Source organism: Gavia stellata, chromosome 3 (genome assembly GCF_030936135.1).
Source record: "Gavia stellata isolate bGavSte3 chromosome 3, bGavSte3.hap2, whole genome shotgun sequence".
Classification (NCBI taxonomy): Eukaryota; Metazoa; Chordata; class Aves; order Gaviiformes; family Gaviidae; genus Gavia; species Gavia stellata.
Genome location: NC_082596.1, coordinates 345,513 through 362,795, shown reverse-complemented (window position 1 = coordinate 362,795; position 17,283 = coordinate 345,513). Strand labels below are relative to the sequence as shown.

Here is a 17,283-nt window from a genome sequence, read left to right as displayed (position 1 = left end):
ACAGCATGGACCCCATTCCTGCACAGCACCGATCCCATTCCCACACAGCATGGACCCCATTCCCGCACAGTACCGACCCCATTCCCTGCACAGCACCAATCCCATTCCCGCACAGCACCGATCCCATTCCCACACAGCACCGACCCCATTCCCACACAGCACCGACTCCATTCCCGCACAGCACCGACTCCATTCCCGCACAGCACCCATCCCATTCCCTGCACAGCACCGATCCCATTCCCACACAGCACCGACCCCATTCCCGCACAGCACCCATCTCATTCCCTGCACAGCACCCATCCCATTCCCACACAGCACCGACCCCATTCCCGCACAGCACCCATCTCATTCCCTGCACAGCACCCATCCCATTCCCACACAGCACCGACCCCATTCCCGCACAGCACCCATCCCATTCTCTGCACAGCACCGATCCCATTCCCGCACAGCACCGACCCCATTCCCGCACAGCACCCATCCCATTCCCACACAGCACCCACCCCATTCCCGCACAGCACCCATCCCATTCCCGCACAGCACCCACCCCATTCCTGCACAGCACCCATCCCATTCCCGCACAGCACCCACCCCATTCCCGCACAGCACCCACCCCATTCCCGCACAGCACCCATCCCATTCCCGCACAGCACCCACCCCATTCCCGCCCGCCCCGCAGACACCCTGTGCCGGCCCAGCTCGGACCCCCACCCGCAGACCCGGATCCCGCCCCTGCTCCCGGTCCCGCTCCCCGGCCCCGTCCCACCGCCGCTCGCCCCGCCCCGCCCGGCCACGCCACGCCACGCCCCGCCACGCCCCGCCCGGCCACGCCCCGCCCGGCCACGCCCCGCCACGCCCCGCCCTCTCCCGCCCGCGCTGCCGGGCTGGGACGGGGCGCGGAGCCGGAGGCACAGCGGACCCCGGGCCGCGGGACGGCCACCGGCTCCTGGCTGCCCCGACGTGCCGAGCCGTGCCGTGCCGTGCCGTGCCGTGCCGAGCCGACCCGAGCCGTGCCGTGCCGTGCCGTGCCGAACCGCGCCCGGGGCCGGCGGCCGCGCTGGCTTCCCGGAGGCGGTCGGTGACTCACGCACCGCGGGACGGGGGGGCCGGGACACCCCACCCCACCCGGCCCGGCCCAGCGGCTCGGCTGCGCGGACGGGGAAGCGGGTGCCAGCCCCCCCCAGCCCCCCCCAGTCCCCCCTTCCAGCCCCCTTCACCCCCCCCAGCCCCCCTCTTCAGCCCCCCCAATCCCCCCCCCTCCAGCCCCCCCCAGCCCCCCTCTCCAGCCCCCCCCAGCCCCCCCCAGCCGCACCCCCCCCCCGAACTCGCCTCTCGAACTCGGCCCGCAGCAGCTTCTCCCGCTCCAGCACGGCCACGTGCAGCTTCCCCCATTCCTTCTCCACGTCCAGCGGGTGGTACCCGGGGGGCACCTTCAGCTGCCCGGACTGCACCGCGCCCTGCGCCCCCCCGGGCTCGTCAGACCAGCGGCCCCGGCACCCCCGGGCAGGGGCGGGCGGGGGGGACCCCGGCCGCGGGTGCCACGTCTCGGCTGCTCCACGCCGGAGCCGTGAGATGGGAGAGGCGCGGGACAGCCTCCACCCCGGCACGGAGACGGCGGGGCGTGCCAAGGACTGCTGCGGGACCCCCAGCTCCCCAGTACCCCCCAGTGCCCAGGACCCCGGACCCCTGGGACCCCCAGGACCCCCAGCCCCTTGGGACCCCAGCACCCCGGCCCCCCAGGCACGGCCGGCGGCAGGTACCGCTCACCTCCAGGGACTGGAAGATGGCCTTGGAGCGGTTCTTGTCGGCCTCCTTGGCCGGGAGCTCCGTCTCCTTGAACTTCAGGAACTGGCGCCAGAGGATCTGCCGAGAGGGGGGCGGCTGAGGCGGGCAGCACGGACCCCCGGGCAGCACGACACCCCGCTGCGGGCACGGGCCAGGGGCTGGGACCCCTCTGCCTGCCAGGCTGGCGCTGCCGGCAGTCCGTCCCAGCCGCCGGCGGCGCGTGGGCCGTGGGGGTGCAGCCGGGGCCAGCTGAGCAGGGGCTAGGGGTGGGAGGGGGCAGCTCGAGCAATTCCCCCCCCTCCATTTTCCATGCGTGTGGAGCTGGCGGGAAGGAAAGGGCCGGGCGGGGAGCTGGTGTTTGCCACTGGTGACTCACGCGGAGCCTGGAAAGAGTGAGTCAGAGAGGCCCTCCCTGCCCGGGGCGCCCCGGCTCTGCCGCGGCACAGCTGCCTGCTCCCCAGCCCCTCTCAGCCGGCACCGGCACCGGCACCAAGCCCTCCCTGCCCCACAGCCCCCCAGGGCCAGGCTGCGTGGACCCAGCTGGGGCTGGGACCGGTGGCGGGCTCAGGGACAGGCAGTGCCGCGGCCGCAGCCGGGTCTCCCCGTTCCCTGCAGAGCCACGCAGCCCCGAGGCCGGCATGAGCTTGCAGCACGGCAGGGCTGGGTGCGTGCCGGCCCGGGGTTGCCCACACCAGGAGGACTCGCCACGGCATGAGCCAGCCCACGGCCGGGCCACCAGCCAGCTGGGCCACCGCCAAGCATCTCCCCGGGCACCGGCACAGCTCACCGGGGCCTTTCATCCCCTGCCAGTGCCACAGCACCGTCCCGGCTCCCTCACCTCGATCTCCTCGTAGCTGGCGGGGAAGCGGCGCTCCTCGAAGAGGACGGTGTGCTGGCGGATCCACTGCAGCAGCAGCGTCACCACCTCGTAGTACTCCTGCCAGCGCAGCTGCAGCTCCTGGGCGGAGGGAAGCGCGTGGGGCCGGGCGCCCGCCGTGGGGGGACGCCGATGCTCCCCGGCCCCCATACTCACGTTGGCCTTGACACCGTCCTGCACCTCGGGCACGCGGGGCATGGCGTCGTAGAGCGAGGAGACGTAGGTGATGATGGACTTCTCGTCCGGCTGGGGCACGTCCACGTCTGCGGAGAGGGAGGGCGGTCGGGTGGGGGGACGCGGGACCCCGGGGCGGGGAGGGATGGGGGCTCTGCGGCGTGGGCCCCCCTGGGACGCTGTCCCCTCGCAGCTGCGTCCCTCTGCCCATACCTTCGGGGTCCAGCAGGCGCGTCACCCCCAGGTCCCGCTCGGCCACGGTGAAGGCCTGGTCCAGGTTCTCCAGGTTGCTCTGGCGGTACACCCGGTTCATGTCGATCAGCATGGGCCTGCGGGCAGCGGGGACGGGTCAGCGGGGGTCCCGCCAGGGACCCCGCAGCAGCTGGGGGCAGGGGCCGCGCCGGCGGCCGCTCTCCCGCCGAGCCAGGCAGACGGTGGGGCCGGGGACCGCAGGCAGCACCCTCCGCCTGCCCTGCCCCACGGCGCAGGTTTCCAGCAGGCGTGGGCGCCGGCTGTTTGGAGAAACCCCGGAGACGGCGCGTCCAACCCCCCCAGGGGCTGCCTGCGCTGCCTGCACCTCTGCCGAGCCACCCCACGCCCTGCACACCCACACCGTGCTCCAGGGGCACCGGTGGCTGGCGAGACCCCCACACCCGGCCACGGGCGCCGGGAGCCAGGGACGCCCCGACGGCCCTGAGCACGGACAGACCCCGGAGCAGGCAGTGCCCCCCGTGTCCCTGTGCCGACCCCGGGAGCGGGCAGTGCCCCATGTCCCCGTGGGGCAGGCAGCAGCCCCAGCCCCCCAGCCCGGCGGGGGGTCCCAGCCCGGTGCCTACAGCTCCCTGAGGCGCAGGCTGTGCTGGACGGAGTAGAAGGAGCCGCTGATGCCGGGGGCCACCGGGCACTCAGGAACGTCTTCGCAGACCATCACCACCCCATCCTCCGCCCCCAGCAGAGCCCGCGCCAAGCTCCCTGCGCCACGCTGCCGCGGCTGCTTCCTGGCCCGATGCCGCCCGCTCCGCTCCATGGTGGGACCGAGCTCGGTGCAGCGGTTGGTGAGCTCCTGCCGCGGTGGCGACTTGGTGCAGAGTGCGGCACGGCGAGGCGCGGCACGGCACGGGTGCCTCCTCCCACCCTGCACGGGCGCGGCACGCCTGCACGTACTTGCGCTCCCCAAAGGCGCGCAGCAGACCTGGCAGAGCCCGCGGGGGCCTGCCCGCCTGCGCCCCGGCACGCTGCGGAAGGCACAGTGCCCACCGCCTGGGGGGGTCAGCACCCGCCTGCCCACGCAGGCAACGGGTCGGCAGGTCGGGTGGGAGCGTGGGAAGGTGGCTAAGCCGCCGCGGCTCCCCGTGCCGCCACGGTGCTGCCAGCACAGGCCGATGGGCTGGGATTTGTCAGGAGCACGTGCCTGCGTCACCCCAAAACGGGATCAGCGCGGCTGGCCCCACCGGCGGCTGGTCCCAGTGAGCACGCGCCTGCCCCACGCATGGCATCACCCTGCACCGCCGGCTGCTGCAAGGGGCCAAATCCTGCCAGCACCAGAGCCGGGTCCTCCGCAGCCCCCGGGGCTGCTCTCCCCACCACGGGGGCCGGCAGCCCCGGCTCCCCCAGGAGCCTGAGCCAGGGACGGTTGTGCCAAGGGAGGCTTGGTGCCACGGGGACGGGGCTGGGGGTGCCGGGTCCCTGCCGCCCGCTCCGTGCCCGCAGCGGGGTACAGCACTGCCCGCCCCGGCCAGCCCGGCGCGCTGCACCCACAGGCGGTGTCGAGGGGCAGACCCGGCTCCGCTCTACCTACTTGTGCCGGTGGATGATGGCGTTGAAGAGGCGCCCGTCCCGCCAGCTGGTGGTGAAGTTGTCGCAGCGCAGGCCCTGGTAGTCCTCCACCATCCGCTGGGACCAGAGCAGCAGCTTCTCCTTGGCCGTCATGTCCTCCGACTGCCCCGTCACCTGGATGTCCGAGATCTGCCGGGACAGGGGAGTTACACCGGCCCATCCGCCGGCTCCCACCGTGCACGGGCGCGCTCGCTCCGTGGCGGCTGCCACCTTCTCCACCGCAGCCTCTGCCGGTGATGCCCCGGCCCCACCACTGCTCCGCTCCTGCCCGACACGGGGACCAAACCGGCACCAGGAGCGCTGCAGAGCCCCGGCCTGCCGGCACCGCCACCACCGCCCCCAGCCCCGCCACCGCCACATTCCCCCCAGGCCGCGGCACGGCGTGTGCCTGTGCCGGGCCCCGGGGCTCTGGGCTCACCTGGAAGTGGAGGATGATGGTCCAGATGAGCCCCAGCGTCAGCTTGGGGTTGCCATCGGCAATGTCATCGTTGCGGATGTTGACCAGCTTCACCTGTGAGGCCAAGGCACACGGTGCTGCAGGGAGGGTGGAGAGCGTGCCCCAGCCCCGGGGGTCCCCGGGGGGTCCCGCCAGCCCGGCAGCCCCGCGACCCCTCCTCACCTGGCGATGCTTCAGGTAGTTGAGAGCGATCTGCACGTTCTGCAGCTTGTGGAAGCGCATCCTGCCCTTCTCCCGGGGCTGCGGGGAGAGCGAGGGGCGATGAGCCGCGGCCCCCACCCGGCACAGCCCCGCCGGGACCCGGCCCCGCCACCCCCTGGCTCACCCGCGCACTCGAGCGATGCTCGGCACCGAGCGCCACGGCCCACCCCGTGCGCCAGCCCAGCCCCTCCCGGCACTGCACATGCCGATGTCACACGCCCTCCGCACTTTGCTCCCGCCAGGAAGGGGACAGCCCCCGCCTCTCCCCCCGCAAAGCCATCGGCCGGGGCCAGCCTAGCCCAAACTGCCCCCGGCCCCGGCAGGGCCACGCCGCCCTGCAGCGCCGGGGCCACCGGCTGCCACGCCAAGGGAAGCCAAGCGCCAGGCGCGGTGCGAGAGCGGTGCCTGCTGCACCCCTGTGCGGCAGCCCTGCTCCCCACGGCATCCGTCCCGGGGCCCCAGCCCCTCCCCAGGCCACCGCGCCGAGCACCAGCCCCTGCCCGAAATGCGGCAGCTGCCTGCGCAGGCGGGACAGGCAGGAGGAATGCAGGCACCGGGCACCCCATCGCCGCAGGGAGCTGGTGCCAGGATGGGGGCCTGTGCCCCCCCCCCGCCGAGACGGTCCCGGCCAAGGTGCCACCGCGCCCCACGCCCCTGTCCAGGCAGCGCCCGCGCAGAAGGGAGCGGGCAGCGCGGACCCGCCAGGAAATCCTCTGCCCGTCCCACGGGGCTGCGGGCAGGAAGCGCTGCCCGCCCGAACAATGGCGAGCACGGCCAGCCTCGCCGCCAGACCCTGCACCTGCGCTTCCTCCGCCACGCAGCAGCGCCGGCCCCGCGGCGCAGGCACAGCTGGCCACACCGCGCAGCCCAGCCCTGCTCTGCCCCTGCCTGCGGCATCCCGGCGGCACCGCTGTCCCTGCCCTCGCCAGCTCCTCGCGGCCATGCTGGAGGCAGCACACGGCTCCCCAGCACGCTCCGGTTTTGCCCGGCGGCAGAGACCAGGTGTCACCATGCTGGGTGACCCCCCCAGCAGGAACCTCCCCACCCCTGCGGGTCCCCGGCTGGGGTCCCCTGGGCAGCCCCCGCGGGGCCGCTCCTGCCCGGACAGATCCCCCCACACCCACCGGCCCCGCGGCGAGGCCCGACCTCCACCGGCAGCGGCTGCGCCCAACCTGGCTGCAGGAGGGGCCGGGGAGCCGCTGAGCCCCCCACATGCCGTGCAGCGATGGCCCAGGGTCTCTTCCGCCCCACGCCCCATGGCTATGGGGCACGAGGGAAACCCAGCCGGTCAGGGCAGGGTCTGGCCCTGGCAGACCCAGGGGGGTCAGCGGCCGCAGCGCCATCCCCCTTGCCGAGTGTCCCGGGACCTCCGGCAGCCCCGAGGAGCAGGGAGCCGGGCGGCACATCTCGCCGCAGTGCCAGAAGCCACAGCCCAGCTACGGCCCCGTGGGAGTTCTAGCCCTGCGGCACGGCTCCCCGCCATGCCGCGCTCCTATCTTGCCACTGCAGGCGAGGCCCAGCCCAGCAAAACCCGCCCTAGCCGGCGCTCAGCTGCGGGCGCCCCGGCTGACCCCGCTGCCAGAGCACCCTGGGGTGCCTACGCGCCTCCCCCGGCACAGCACGCGGTGACACCTCTCCTCCGCACCCGCACCGGGACGGAACGGTGCAGCCGCGCCGGTGGTGGAGCATCTCCCGGTCGCCGCGGCGGGCGCTCACCATGCGGGGCCATGCGGAGAGCAAACGGCAGAACCACTCACCAACCGCAAGTTCCTGATCACGTCGCGCTCCCTCGGCTGCCCGGCCAGAGCAGTGCAAAGAGAGGAAGGAGGCAAAGGCCGGAGGGGGACGGTCAGGGCAGACCCGCCAACAGGAGCCCAGCGCAGAGAAGCAGAGAGTTCACCAAAGCAAAGAGACGTCCGGGCGTTAGAAGCCGCGGTGGGGCCGGAGGGGCTGCGGGACGGAGGGGGGCGGCTGTGCCAGCGGGGCTCGGGGCGCTCCGGCAGGGTGCCGGGCAGCTCTCTGGGATGGGACCAAAGCCGGGGGAGAGGCCAAGCGGGAGAGGGGTGGGAGGCAGATGCAGGAAGCAGAGGATGGGACGGCCGGCAGCCGGAGGGTCCCGGCACGCGGAGCCGGCGCGGGGGAGCGGGGCGGCAGCGGTGCGGCAGCAGGGTCGGCGCGACACCTACCAGTGTGTCCCCCGAGAGCACCTCCAGCAGCGAGATGAGATTGTGTCCATCCCGCAGGTCCTCGTAGAGGTCGTTGACGTGACGCTGCGCCTGTGGGGACGGGGATGGCGTTATGGGGGTGCCGGGGGGCAGCCGAGCCCTGCAGAGCCCCAGAACCCCCCGCTCTCCTGCCCCCCTGGCCCCATGCCAGCTGGCACCGAAATGGGGCAGCCAGGGTGGGAGCCCAGCGTCGTCGTCCCCCTGTGCAGCGGGTGCTCACACACGTCCCCAAGCACAGCCCGGTGTCCCCAACCCCGTGTCCCACCAGCACACACCAGCGGATCCCCCCCCCCCGTGCCCCGCGGAGCAACAGTCGGGCAGGATCCGGCGTCGCTCTGCCATGCACAGGGACGCGCTGCCCACCATGCCGGCAGCCTCAGGGGTCAGACCCGCTGCCCACCATGCCGGCAGCCGCGGGGTCCGGCCCCGGCACGGGGAGGGGTCGGTGTGAGAAGAGAAAGAGCATGGCAGGGGCAGCCGGAGAGGGAGAGACCTACCTCTGCTCGCCAGTGCTGCGCGGGGAGAGGCAGAGAGAAGAGAGAGAGGTTAGGAGAGGCAGCGGAGAGGAGACAGCCCCGGGGTGGGCAGGGGGCGGCCAGGACCCGCCCCGGGCAGCGGCACCCTGCGCCAGCACCACTGCCGCAGCATGGATGCCGCGGGGGTGGGTGCCCAGCATGCGGGGACACGTCCGCGCGCGGGGGCTGCGGAGACGTCTCGGCGCGTGCCAGGCGCTGACGTGGGGCTCTGCCCGCCGTGCGGCCGGGACAGGCACCGGCACGCTGGCGGGGCCCTGGCGGGGTTCAGCTGGGCGGCCCAGGGAAGGAGTGGGGAGAGAGGCACCACCGGAGACAGGAGCGCGGGGCAGGACGGGAGGACGCGGTGCAGGCGCTGCCGAGCACAGGCAGCACCGTGGGCATGGCCGCCCCGGGACAGGCAGGAAGGGCGTGGGCACCCCGGTGCGGGGCAGAGGGGGCGCAGGCAGGGAGCCCGGCAGAGATGCCAAACTCTGCATCAAAGCCCAGGAAAGGTCCCTTCGTGCCCGGGGCCAGAGCACCATCCCCTCCTGCAGCTGGCACAGCGCTTGCCGGCGTGCGTGGGAGGGGGCGGCTGGCAACTCCCGGCCTGGCCCAACGCCCGGCACAGCCACGGGACGGCACAGCCCCCCGGCACAGCCGGGCAGGGGAAGCGGGGAGGCAGGGCAAGCAGCTCCTGCCCGCGAGGGCCCCGGTGCTGCCGCTAGCCCCGCTGCAGGCCGGAGCAGAGCCTCCCCACGGAGGCAGCCGAGCGGCCTCGACCGCTGCCTGCCTGCTGCCGTGGCGGCAGGAGCACTGGTGTACAGGCAGCCGGAGAGGCTGTGCCGGCACAGCGCTGCCGGGGGCCTCCGCCGCCCACATCCTGTGGTGCTCTGCTGTGCTGCCATGGTGGGGATGCGGCTGGGGATGCTCCAGTGCCAGGAGCTGGGCGCTGCCAGCGGCACAGCCGGCACAGCCTCCCCGGGACTTTCCGCCGGGACAGTCAGGGTCTGCAGGAGGCGGCGCGTGCCCGTACCTTGATGAGGTGCTTGTTGACCCATTTGGTGAAGGTTTTCTTCTGGACCCGGTCTCGCTCATCTGCAAGAGAGGAGAAGGCGAGGTGAGCCGGCGGCACAGGGGTTCCCAGCGCAGGGGTGCTGCCATCAGGAACGGGGCCCCGCCGGCGGCACGGCTGGCAGGAGCACCGGTGGAGGAAATGATGAGCCAACCGCTCTGGGGAGCCGCGGTGAGTCACGGGGCGTGCAAGGGGAAGGAAACAGTTAACGTGGATCGGGCCCTGCGTGCCTGCACCACCGCAGCCTGAGCAATGCTGAGCAATGCCTGCGAGGAGCAATGCCGGGGGGTGCCCAGCCCTGCCCTGAGCCCCCGAACCACAGCGGGCAGCCCAGGGGGCCGCACCGGTGACCCCCGGCGCTGTGTGCACGGCTGAGTGGGATGCGTACAGGAGAGGGACGAACCCACGGGGTTCTGCCCCAGCACGGCCGCAGGCGCTGCGCATTCACCCCAGTGGATGTGTCTGGGGTGGGGTCGAGCCCACGGGGCGTCTGCCCCGGCGCAGCCCCAGGCACGGCACGTTCGCCCCACGCAACACAGGTACGGGATCAGGATGAGCCCACGGCGAGCCTGCACCGACACAGCCCCGAGCGCCGCCTGCGCAGCCCCAGCCGTGGCTGTCTGGGGTGGGGCTGAGCCCACGGGTGTCTGGGGTGGGGCTGAGCCCACGGAGAGTCTGCACCAACACCGCCCCAGGCACGCCGCATTCGCCCCGAGTGGGACGGTACGGGATCGGGATGAGCCCATGGGGCGTCTGCACCGGCGCAGCCGCCGGCGCTGTGCGCACGGCCCGAGTGGGATGGGTACGGCTGGGGCTGAGCCCACGGGGTGCCTGCCCTGGCACAGCCCCGGTGCCGCCTGCCCAGTCCCAGCGGAGCTCCGGGGCAGAGACGGATGGTCGGACGCTGCCCTGTGGGGTGGGGAGATGCCCGGGGGCTGTCGAGCCTCGGCCCTGGGTCGGCTCCTCCGGGGGCACCCACAGGGACCCCCCAGGCCCCGGCCCAGGGCGATGGCCGCGGTGGCTCTCCTGCGGGCAGAGCCCCGGGAGTCCCCGCGGGGCGGGCAGGGTGTCCCCTGCGGCAGGCAGGGCTGCGGGGCCGTGACTCACGGGCACTCCCTGCCCGCTGCCCTGTCATTAGGGACCAGGATGGCTGACACGGCCGGGCTGGCGCTGCCACACCCCACGGCCCGGTCCCCCCGCTAGCGAGCACCCATCCTGTGCATCCCGCTAAGGAGCACCCACCCCAGCTCCCTACGGGGAGCAGCTCGCCCTCCTCGCCCCCTCAGCATCACCGCTGAGGCCGGGGCGGCCAGTGCTGGACCCAGCGCCGCGCCGAGGAGGGTTTGGTGGCGGGAGGGGATGCCCTGGGCACGTGGGGCAACGCCACTGGCACCATGGCCGCCCCTCCGCAACACCCCCCTGCCCCATGGCCGCAGCGATCCGGTGGGGCCGGGGTGGCGCGTGCCCAGTCTCGCCCCGCCGGAGCATGCTGGGATCTGCCCCCACGGCGCCCAGCGACACCCACTCTTCCCAGCGGAGTGCACCAGCACCCAGGGACAGCGGGCACCCCGTCCCCGTGGGACGCCGGTGGCAGGAGCCCACAGGTGGCTCGGCGGCAGGGCCGGGGCGCGACGAGCGGGGAAGCGAGGGCCGGGGAGCGGCAGCGGCACGGAAGGAAGGAAGGAAGCGTGGGGCACGCTCGGCCGGCAGGTACATGCGCTCCAAGGGGGGAGCGCTCCCACGCCGTGCGCCCCGGCAGGACCCGCACCCGAAAAGTCCTCGACACCCAGATGAGCCCCGGTCGGCAGCGCGCACCCCGCGGCACGCCGAGGGACTGGCCGTGGCCATGCCGCAGGCAGGCCGAGCAGGGCGTGGGAGGAAGTGCTCGCGCCCGCCGCGGGCAGGGCTGGCGGGCAGCACCCGCGCCCAGCGCTGGCACGGCGTGGACGGGGACAGGCGCCAGCGTGGGACACGGGACCCTGTGCCCGTGACCAGCTCCAGCCCCACGGTGCTCCCCATAGCCTGCGCAGGGACACCGCCCCAGCATGGGGGTCTGCCCCATAGCCTGGCCACAGACACCGCCCCAGCGTGGGGGTCTGCCCCACTGTCTGCCCAGGGGACACCACCCCAGCATGGGGGGGGTCTGTCCCATAGCCTGCGCAGGGTCACCACCCCAGCGTGGGGGTCTGCCCCATAGCCTGGCCACAGACACTGCCCCAGCATGGGGGTCTGCCCCACAGTCTGCCCAGGGGACACCGCCCCAGCATGGGGGTCTCCCCCATATCCTGCTTGGGGGACACACCCCCCTACCATGGGGGTCTGCCCCATAGCCTCCCATGGGACACCGCCCCAGCGTGGGAGTCTGCCCCACAGTCTGCCCAGGGGACACCGCCCCAGCATGGGGGGGGGTCTGCCCCATAGCCTGTGCAGGGACACCACCCCAGTGTGTGGGTCTGCCCCATAGCCTGGCCACAGACACTGCCCCAGTGTGGCGGTCTGCCCCACAGCCTTCCCGGGGACACCGCCCCAGTGTGGGAGTCCACCCTAGTGCGGAGTGCAGGGACGAGTCCCCCACGCTGCAGGATGGGGCCCACACCGATGCGATGGCGGGGTGGTCTCATGGAGGGCATCTGCCGCGCCCCACGCCGTCCCCACCGCCGCGGGCTCCCGCTACCTTTCTTGCCCTCGGAGGCCCTCAGCACGGCCAGGTAGAGGTTGTCCTCCGAGCCCGTCCTCTGCCCCGCACACAGACCCTCCTCCTGGCTGCGCAGCCACTGCCGGGACATGGTGGCCGCCACCGCCCGCGCTGAGCACCGACGCAGCTCGGCTCGCCTCCCGCTCTGCCAGCCCGGTCCCTGCCCGATGCCTCCTCCTGCTGAGGTGTGGGGCGGCCCCAGGGAGGAGACTGGGGTTCCCCTCCCTCCCTCCCCACGCCCGGGCACAGATCCTGCCCACAGGAAACCTCCCCGAGCCCACGGCTCTGCTTAACTGTTTCCTCCCCACGCCCCGGGAGCCGCTCGGGGGCCGCAGGGATGGGGCAGGGACCCCACCCGCCCGCCCGGGGGGACCCCACAGTGCACCCCGGGGAGCCAGCACCCTCCGGCCCCCCACCCCAGGGCCTCGGGACCCCCAGCCCTGCAAGCCCAGGGGGTCTGGGACCCCCAAGCCCATGTCCCAGAGCTGCAGGACCCCTGGTCCCCACACCCGGGGGTCTCGGGACCCCCAGCCCTGCAAGCCCAGGGGGTCTGGGACCCCCAAGCCCATGTCCCAGAGCTGCAGGACCCCTGGTCCCCCCACCCCAGGGCCTCGGGACCCCCAGGTCTGCAAGCGCGGGAGGCTCGGGACCCCCAGTCCTGATGCCCGGGATACTCAGAAACCCCCAGCCCCATGCCCTGGGGCTGCAGGACCTATGGTCCGCACCCCAGAGCCTCAGGACCCCCAGGTCTGCAAGCCCTGGGGGTCTGAGACCCCCAGCCCCATGCCCCAGAGCTGCAGGACCCCTGGTCCCCACAGCCTGGGGCCTCAGGACCCCCAGGTCTGCAAGCCCAGGGGGTCTGGGACCCCCAAGCCCATGTCCCAGAGCTGCAGGACCCCTGGTCCCCACACCCGGGGGTCTCGGGACCCCCAGGTCTGCAAGCCCAGGGGGTCTGGGACCCCCAGCCCCATGCCCTGGAGCTGCCAGACCCCTGATCCCCACACCCCAGGGCCTCAGGACCCCCAGCCCTGCAAGCCCTGGGGGTCTGAGACCCCCAGCCCCATGTCCCAGAGCTGCAGGACCCCTGGTCCCCACACCCTGGGGCCTCAGGCCCCCCAGGTCTGCAAGTCCAGGGGGTCTGGGACCCCCAGCCCCACACCCCAGAGCTGCAGGAGGAGCCCTGGTCCCAGGTCCCACACTTGGGGGGCTCAGAGCTCCAGCGCCCCTCCTGGGGAGTTCGGGTTCTGGATCCCCAGGGCTGCAGGACCCCCAGGCTGGGGGCTGAGACCCACAGACCCCCCGGGCAGGGAGGTGCCGTCCCCACGCCTACGCCGGCTCGGGGAGCCAGGCCAGACTCCTCCGCCCCAGCCGGCGCTGTCGGCGACGCATTCCGGGCGCTCCTGTGCTGCGTCCTGCACCGCGGGGCCCACGCCCCCCGCCAGTGGGTCTGCTCCCGTCCGAGCACCCCGGGAGAGCGCCCCACGCCCCGGGGGCGGCCGAGCCCCCGGCACCTCACCCCTGCGCCCCACAGGCACCCATGGGGTGCTCGCATGGATGGGGGACACAGGCAGCGCCGGTGTGGGGTGCCAGGAGGAACCCCCCGCCCCAGGGACGCACCACGGAGCATCTCCTGCGACGCCATGCCGACTGGTGACACCGCCAGCGTTGGGGACCGCAGGAGGGATTCAGGGTTCGCGCCCCACCAGGTGCCACGTCCCACCCGGGACCATGCAGGACCCAGCCCGGCTGCATGTCCCTCCTTGGGGAGCACGGCTCCGGGGACCCTCGAGCCGGGACGTGGCACAGGGTGGGAGCCCATGGCCGCTCCGCTCCCTGCCCTCCGCACACCACCACACGGGGACCTCGGGGTGGCACGGGGACCTCGGGGCGGCACTGAGCTGGCAGCCCTGCCTGTGGCACCCGCGGCACCCATGTCATCCGTCACAGGGGTGCAGGCAGCAGGGGAAAGTGCAGCCGCAGGCACCCCGAGTGCTGCCAGCCCGGCGCAGCCCGGCGCAGAGGCCAGCGCCCACATCCCGCACACACAGTGCCAGTGCCAATACCAACGCCGGCGGGCGCAGCCCGACCCTTGCATGGAGTCCAAGGGACACGGGGGCTGGCGCATCGTCTTGCCATGACTCACGGCCCGATCGGCGTGCCCTGCCCAAGGCTCCGGTGCAGCCAGCGGCGCCATGGGGAGCGCCCACCGGCACCCACCTCCGCAGACAGCGGGGGCTGCTGGGGGCTCAGCCCTGCCCGGCCTCGGCCATGCCGGCAGCGAGTGGCCGGGCTGTGGGAGCCAGGGCACGGGGCCGAAGAGCTGGGTGGCACAGGGGGCCGGCAGGGTTTGGGGTGCGCAGCGAGCCCCGGGCACAGGGGGTCCCGCTCCCCAGACAGGGGGGTCTGGCAGGGTTTGGGGTGCACGGCAAGGCCAGGGCAGAGGGGGTCCCGCTCCCCAGACAGGGGGTGCTGATGCCGCAGCCCCTCCAGGGTTTGCTGGGCGGCAGGAGACCCCCCCCTCACTCCCGCGCCCCTTTGCCGGGGACGGCGCAGGCAGAGGCATCCGGGCGGCAGCGCGGGGGTTGCGGACGGGCAGGCCTGGCAGGGGCCGGGCTGCAGCAGGGGCTGCCCGCTGCCGGGGAGGAGGCAGCCCGGCACAGGCAACGCCGCTCTGCCGGCCCGCTGCCTGCTGGGGCAGGGCCAGGGCGGCCACTGAGGAATGCGGGCGGCAACGGGCTCCACACGCACATTTTCCACCGAGAGCACATCTGGCGCAGAGCACATCTGGCACATGGAGCCGCGGCGGCGGTGGGAGCCCGGCTGACGCCAGCACACGTCAGAGGGCAGGGACATACCGGAGCTACAGCTCACCACGCTGCGGCCAGCACGTGGCCACTGGCACAAGGGGCGACGGCACTCCCGGGGCAGCGACGTACGGTGGCACCGTGCCGAGCCGGCAGCGCCTCGCACTCCCTCGTGCTCTTCCACCTGTGCCCGGGCGCTGGCACGGCGGGGCCGGGGCTGGCACCACACTCACACACTACCAGGTGAGACGCTCCGCTTATGCCAGCGCAGACCGACATGCCGGCTCCGGAAAGATCCGGACAGCGCGGCCAAGGTCTCCCGGCTGTGGCAATGAACGCTGTGGGCCACGACAGCCGCCGGCACCGTCCCCATCGTGGCCCCCTCCAGCGTGACACCGACAGCCCGGGCACTGCACGGAGGCAGAGCAGCAAGACCTGCGCAACGCAGGCTGCCGGCGAGGACCGGACAAGAGGCAGGAGGCACTGCCGGCTCCGGCACGCCCCGGCACAGCCAGCGCTTCCCAGGATGAGACACCGGGGTGGACCCCCCGCCCGCGCTCGCTCACGCAGCGGCTGCCGGTGTCGCCCCTACCCCACTGCCGCCGCACGCCCCAGCCCACAGCCCTGGCACCCGCGTCCCCAAACCAGCGACAGCCCCGCAGCCTCGCGGCTCGCACCAGCCCCACCCGTGTCCCCGGGGCTGCCGCAGCTCCTGGCACAGCCGAGCCACCCTGGTTGCTGGACCCTGGCCGGGGTCCCCAGGGACAGCCACCGCGCTCAGCACAGGGACGCGGGCTCCTCTCCACGCCGCCGCAGGCAGGAGGTACCTGGGGCCCGCGGGCTGGCCACGGGCAGCGCAGGAGGGGACGCGGCAGGCGACGCGGCAGGCGGCGGCGTGGGCGCTTTGAAGATCTGAGGCGGCGGAAGGCCCGGCGCAGCCCCTGGGACAGGCAGGGCTCCCGTCGCAGCTGCCAGCCCGGCCGGGCCGGACGGGCAGGAGCTGCCTCAGCCTTCGGCTCCGAGGCCCCGTGGGTGCCGGCACCCAGCCGGGCCGGCCCAGCTCCCTCCCACGGCATCTCCCCGCCAGCCGGGAGCAGGCAGGGGCTGCGGCACCCACCAGGGCCGGCTGCCCTCACCGCCCGTCCCAGCGACACGACCCCAGGCTGCCCCCCCAAACCTCCGGCCCCCAGAGCATGCCGGCACCGCCACCCTCTGCGGGCGACGGGACAGCGAGGGGCTCCGCGGGAGCACCCAGGGACCCCGCCAAGCACCCGCACACGCGCTCCGACCGAGCTGACTTCTTCCCCTCTGCACCCAGTGCCCCTGCACCCATGCATGCCCTCCCCTCGGCACCCATGCCCCCCAGACCCATTGCCTTTCTCCCCACCGCACCCAGGCACCGCAGGCCCCCCCGTCCCTGCTGCACCCAGAGCCCCCCTGCCCCTGCACCAGAGCCACGTCCCCCCCCCGTGCACCATGACTGGGCAGCTCCCCTGCCTGCACCAGCTGCCTGTGGGCAGGAAACGGGTGCTGCCACAAGATGGGTGCCAGCACCCAATGCCGCGGGGGGATTACCAGCGCGGCCGAGGGCGGGAAGCCCCTGCCAGCCCCGGGGCCCTGCACCCGCTGCCACACGCACGTTTGGCACAGGCAGCTGGCGGGAAGCAGCTCCGCGCCCCGCTGAACCCACGCGACGCGCCCCGACCGGGACGACGAGGTCGGGCGCGCGGAGGCAATGAAAGCGCCGCGGAATGCCGTGGGTCCTTCCCGCCGCCGGCTCAGGGGAACCCAGGGCTGCACCTCGGGGCCGGGGGGACCCCGAGCCGGTGCCACCAGGAGCCTCCCGCTCGCCGGGGAAGCCACGGCCGCGCTGGGCGATGCCGGCATGGCGCTGAGGGCCACGGGCGCCCGGCACCGGGGTCTCGGTGACACTGCCGGCGTCACCCTGCGGTGACACCCGTGGGGCGGCCTCACATCGGCCGGCCCGGCCACGGGCACCCCCGTGGGCCACCGACGGCGGACGGGGCGGCCGCAGGGATCGGGGTGGGCCCACGTGCACGGCGAGGCGCAGCGCAGGACCCCCCTCGGTGCGGGGGGGGGGGGGGGGGCCCGGGCGGCCACGCGTGCACGCAGACGGACACGCGCACCCCCCACGCGCGCGCCCGTACCCACGGGCCGGCACTCCCCGCGCACGCAGACACGGACCCACGGACAGGGGCAGACGCGCGGGCAGGCACACGCGTGGGGTGCGCGGGCGCAGGTACACGCGCACACACACACACACACACACGCGTGGGCGCAAGTGCGCGCGCACGGGGACGCGCCCCCCCCCCGCCCCGCGCAGGGAGAGGCGCGCGCGTGGGGTGCGCACCCACGCGCGGGGGGGGGGGGGGGCACACCCGCACGCGCGCACCCGCACACTCACGCGGGCACGTGCCCACGCGGGCACACGCGCGGCCCCCCCTCCCCCCCGCACGGCCCCGCCCCCCGCCGGGCGCGGCTCCCGGGGGCGGGGCTCTGGGGGCCCCGCCCCGCCCCGCCCCGCCCCTCCCGGGGCTCCCGCCCGCCCCCGGGGTCCCCGTCCCCCCCGCAGCGAGTCCCCGCGGGGCTCCCCCCGCCCCGCCCCACCGCTCCCCCCCCCCCGG

At 74.2% G+C, this 17,283-nt stretch overlaps 1 protein-coding gene across 1 annotated transcript in view; it reads right to left on the bottom strand.

Annotated features, from left to right (window-relative positions):
• The window catches only part of PLEC (plectin), a 36,038-nt gene extending 24,113 nt beyond the window's left edge, over positions 1 to 11,925 (bottom strand). The window contains exons 1-11 of the mRNA XM_059815604.1: positions 11,814 to 11,925; positions 9,101 to 9,162; positions 7,514 to 7,603; positions 5,289 to 5,366; positions 5,088 to 5,180; positions 4,632 to 4,798; positions 3,047 to 3,162; positions 2,816 to 2,922; positions 2,621 to 2,740; positions 1,765 to 1,860; positions 1,327 to 1,454 (exon numbers count right to left, since the gene is read on the bottom strand). Coding sequence (XP_059671587.1) covers positions 1,327 to 1,454; positions 1,765 to 1,860; positions 2,621 to 2,740; positions 2,816 to 2,922; positions 3,047 to 3,162; positions 4,632 to 4,798; positions 5,088 to 5,180; positions 5,289 to 5,366; positions 7,514 to 7,603; positions 9,101 to 9,162; positions 11,814 to 11,925 — 1,169 coding nt within the window. The remainder of the gene's footprint in view (positions 1 to 1,326; positions 1,455 to 1,764; positions 1,861 to 2,620; positions 2,741 to 2,815; positions 2,923 to 3,046; positions 3,163 to 4,631; positions 4,799 to 5,087; positions 5,181 to 5,288; positions 5,367 to 7,513; positions 7,604 to 9,100; positions 9,163 to 11,813) is intronic.
• Positions 11,926 to 17,283: the final 5,358 nt, after the last annotated feature.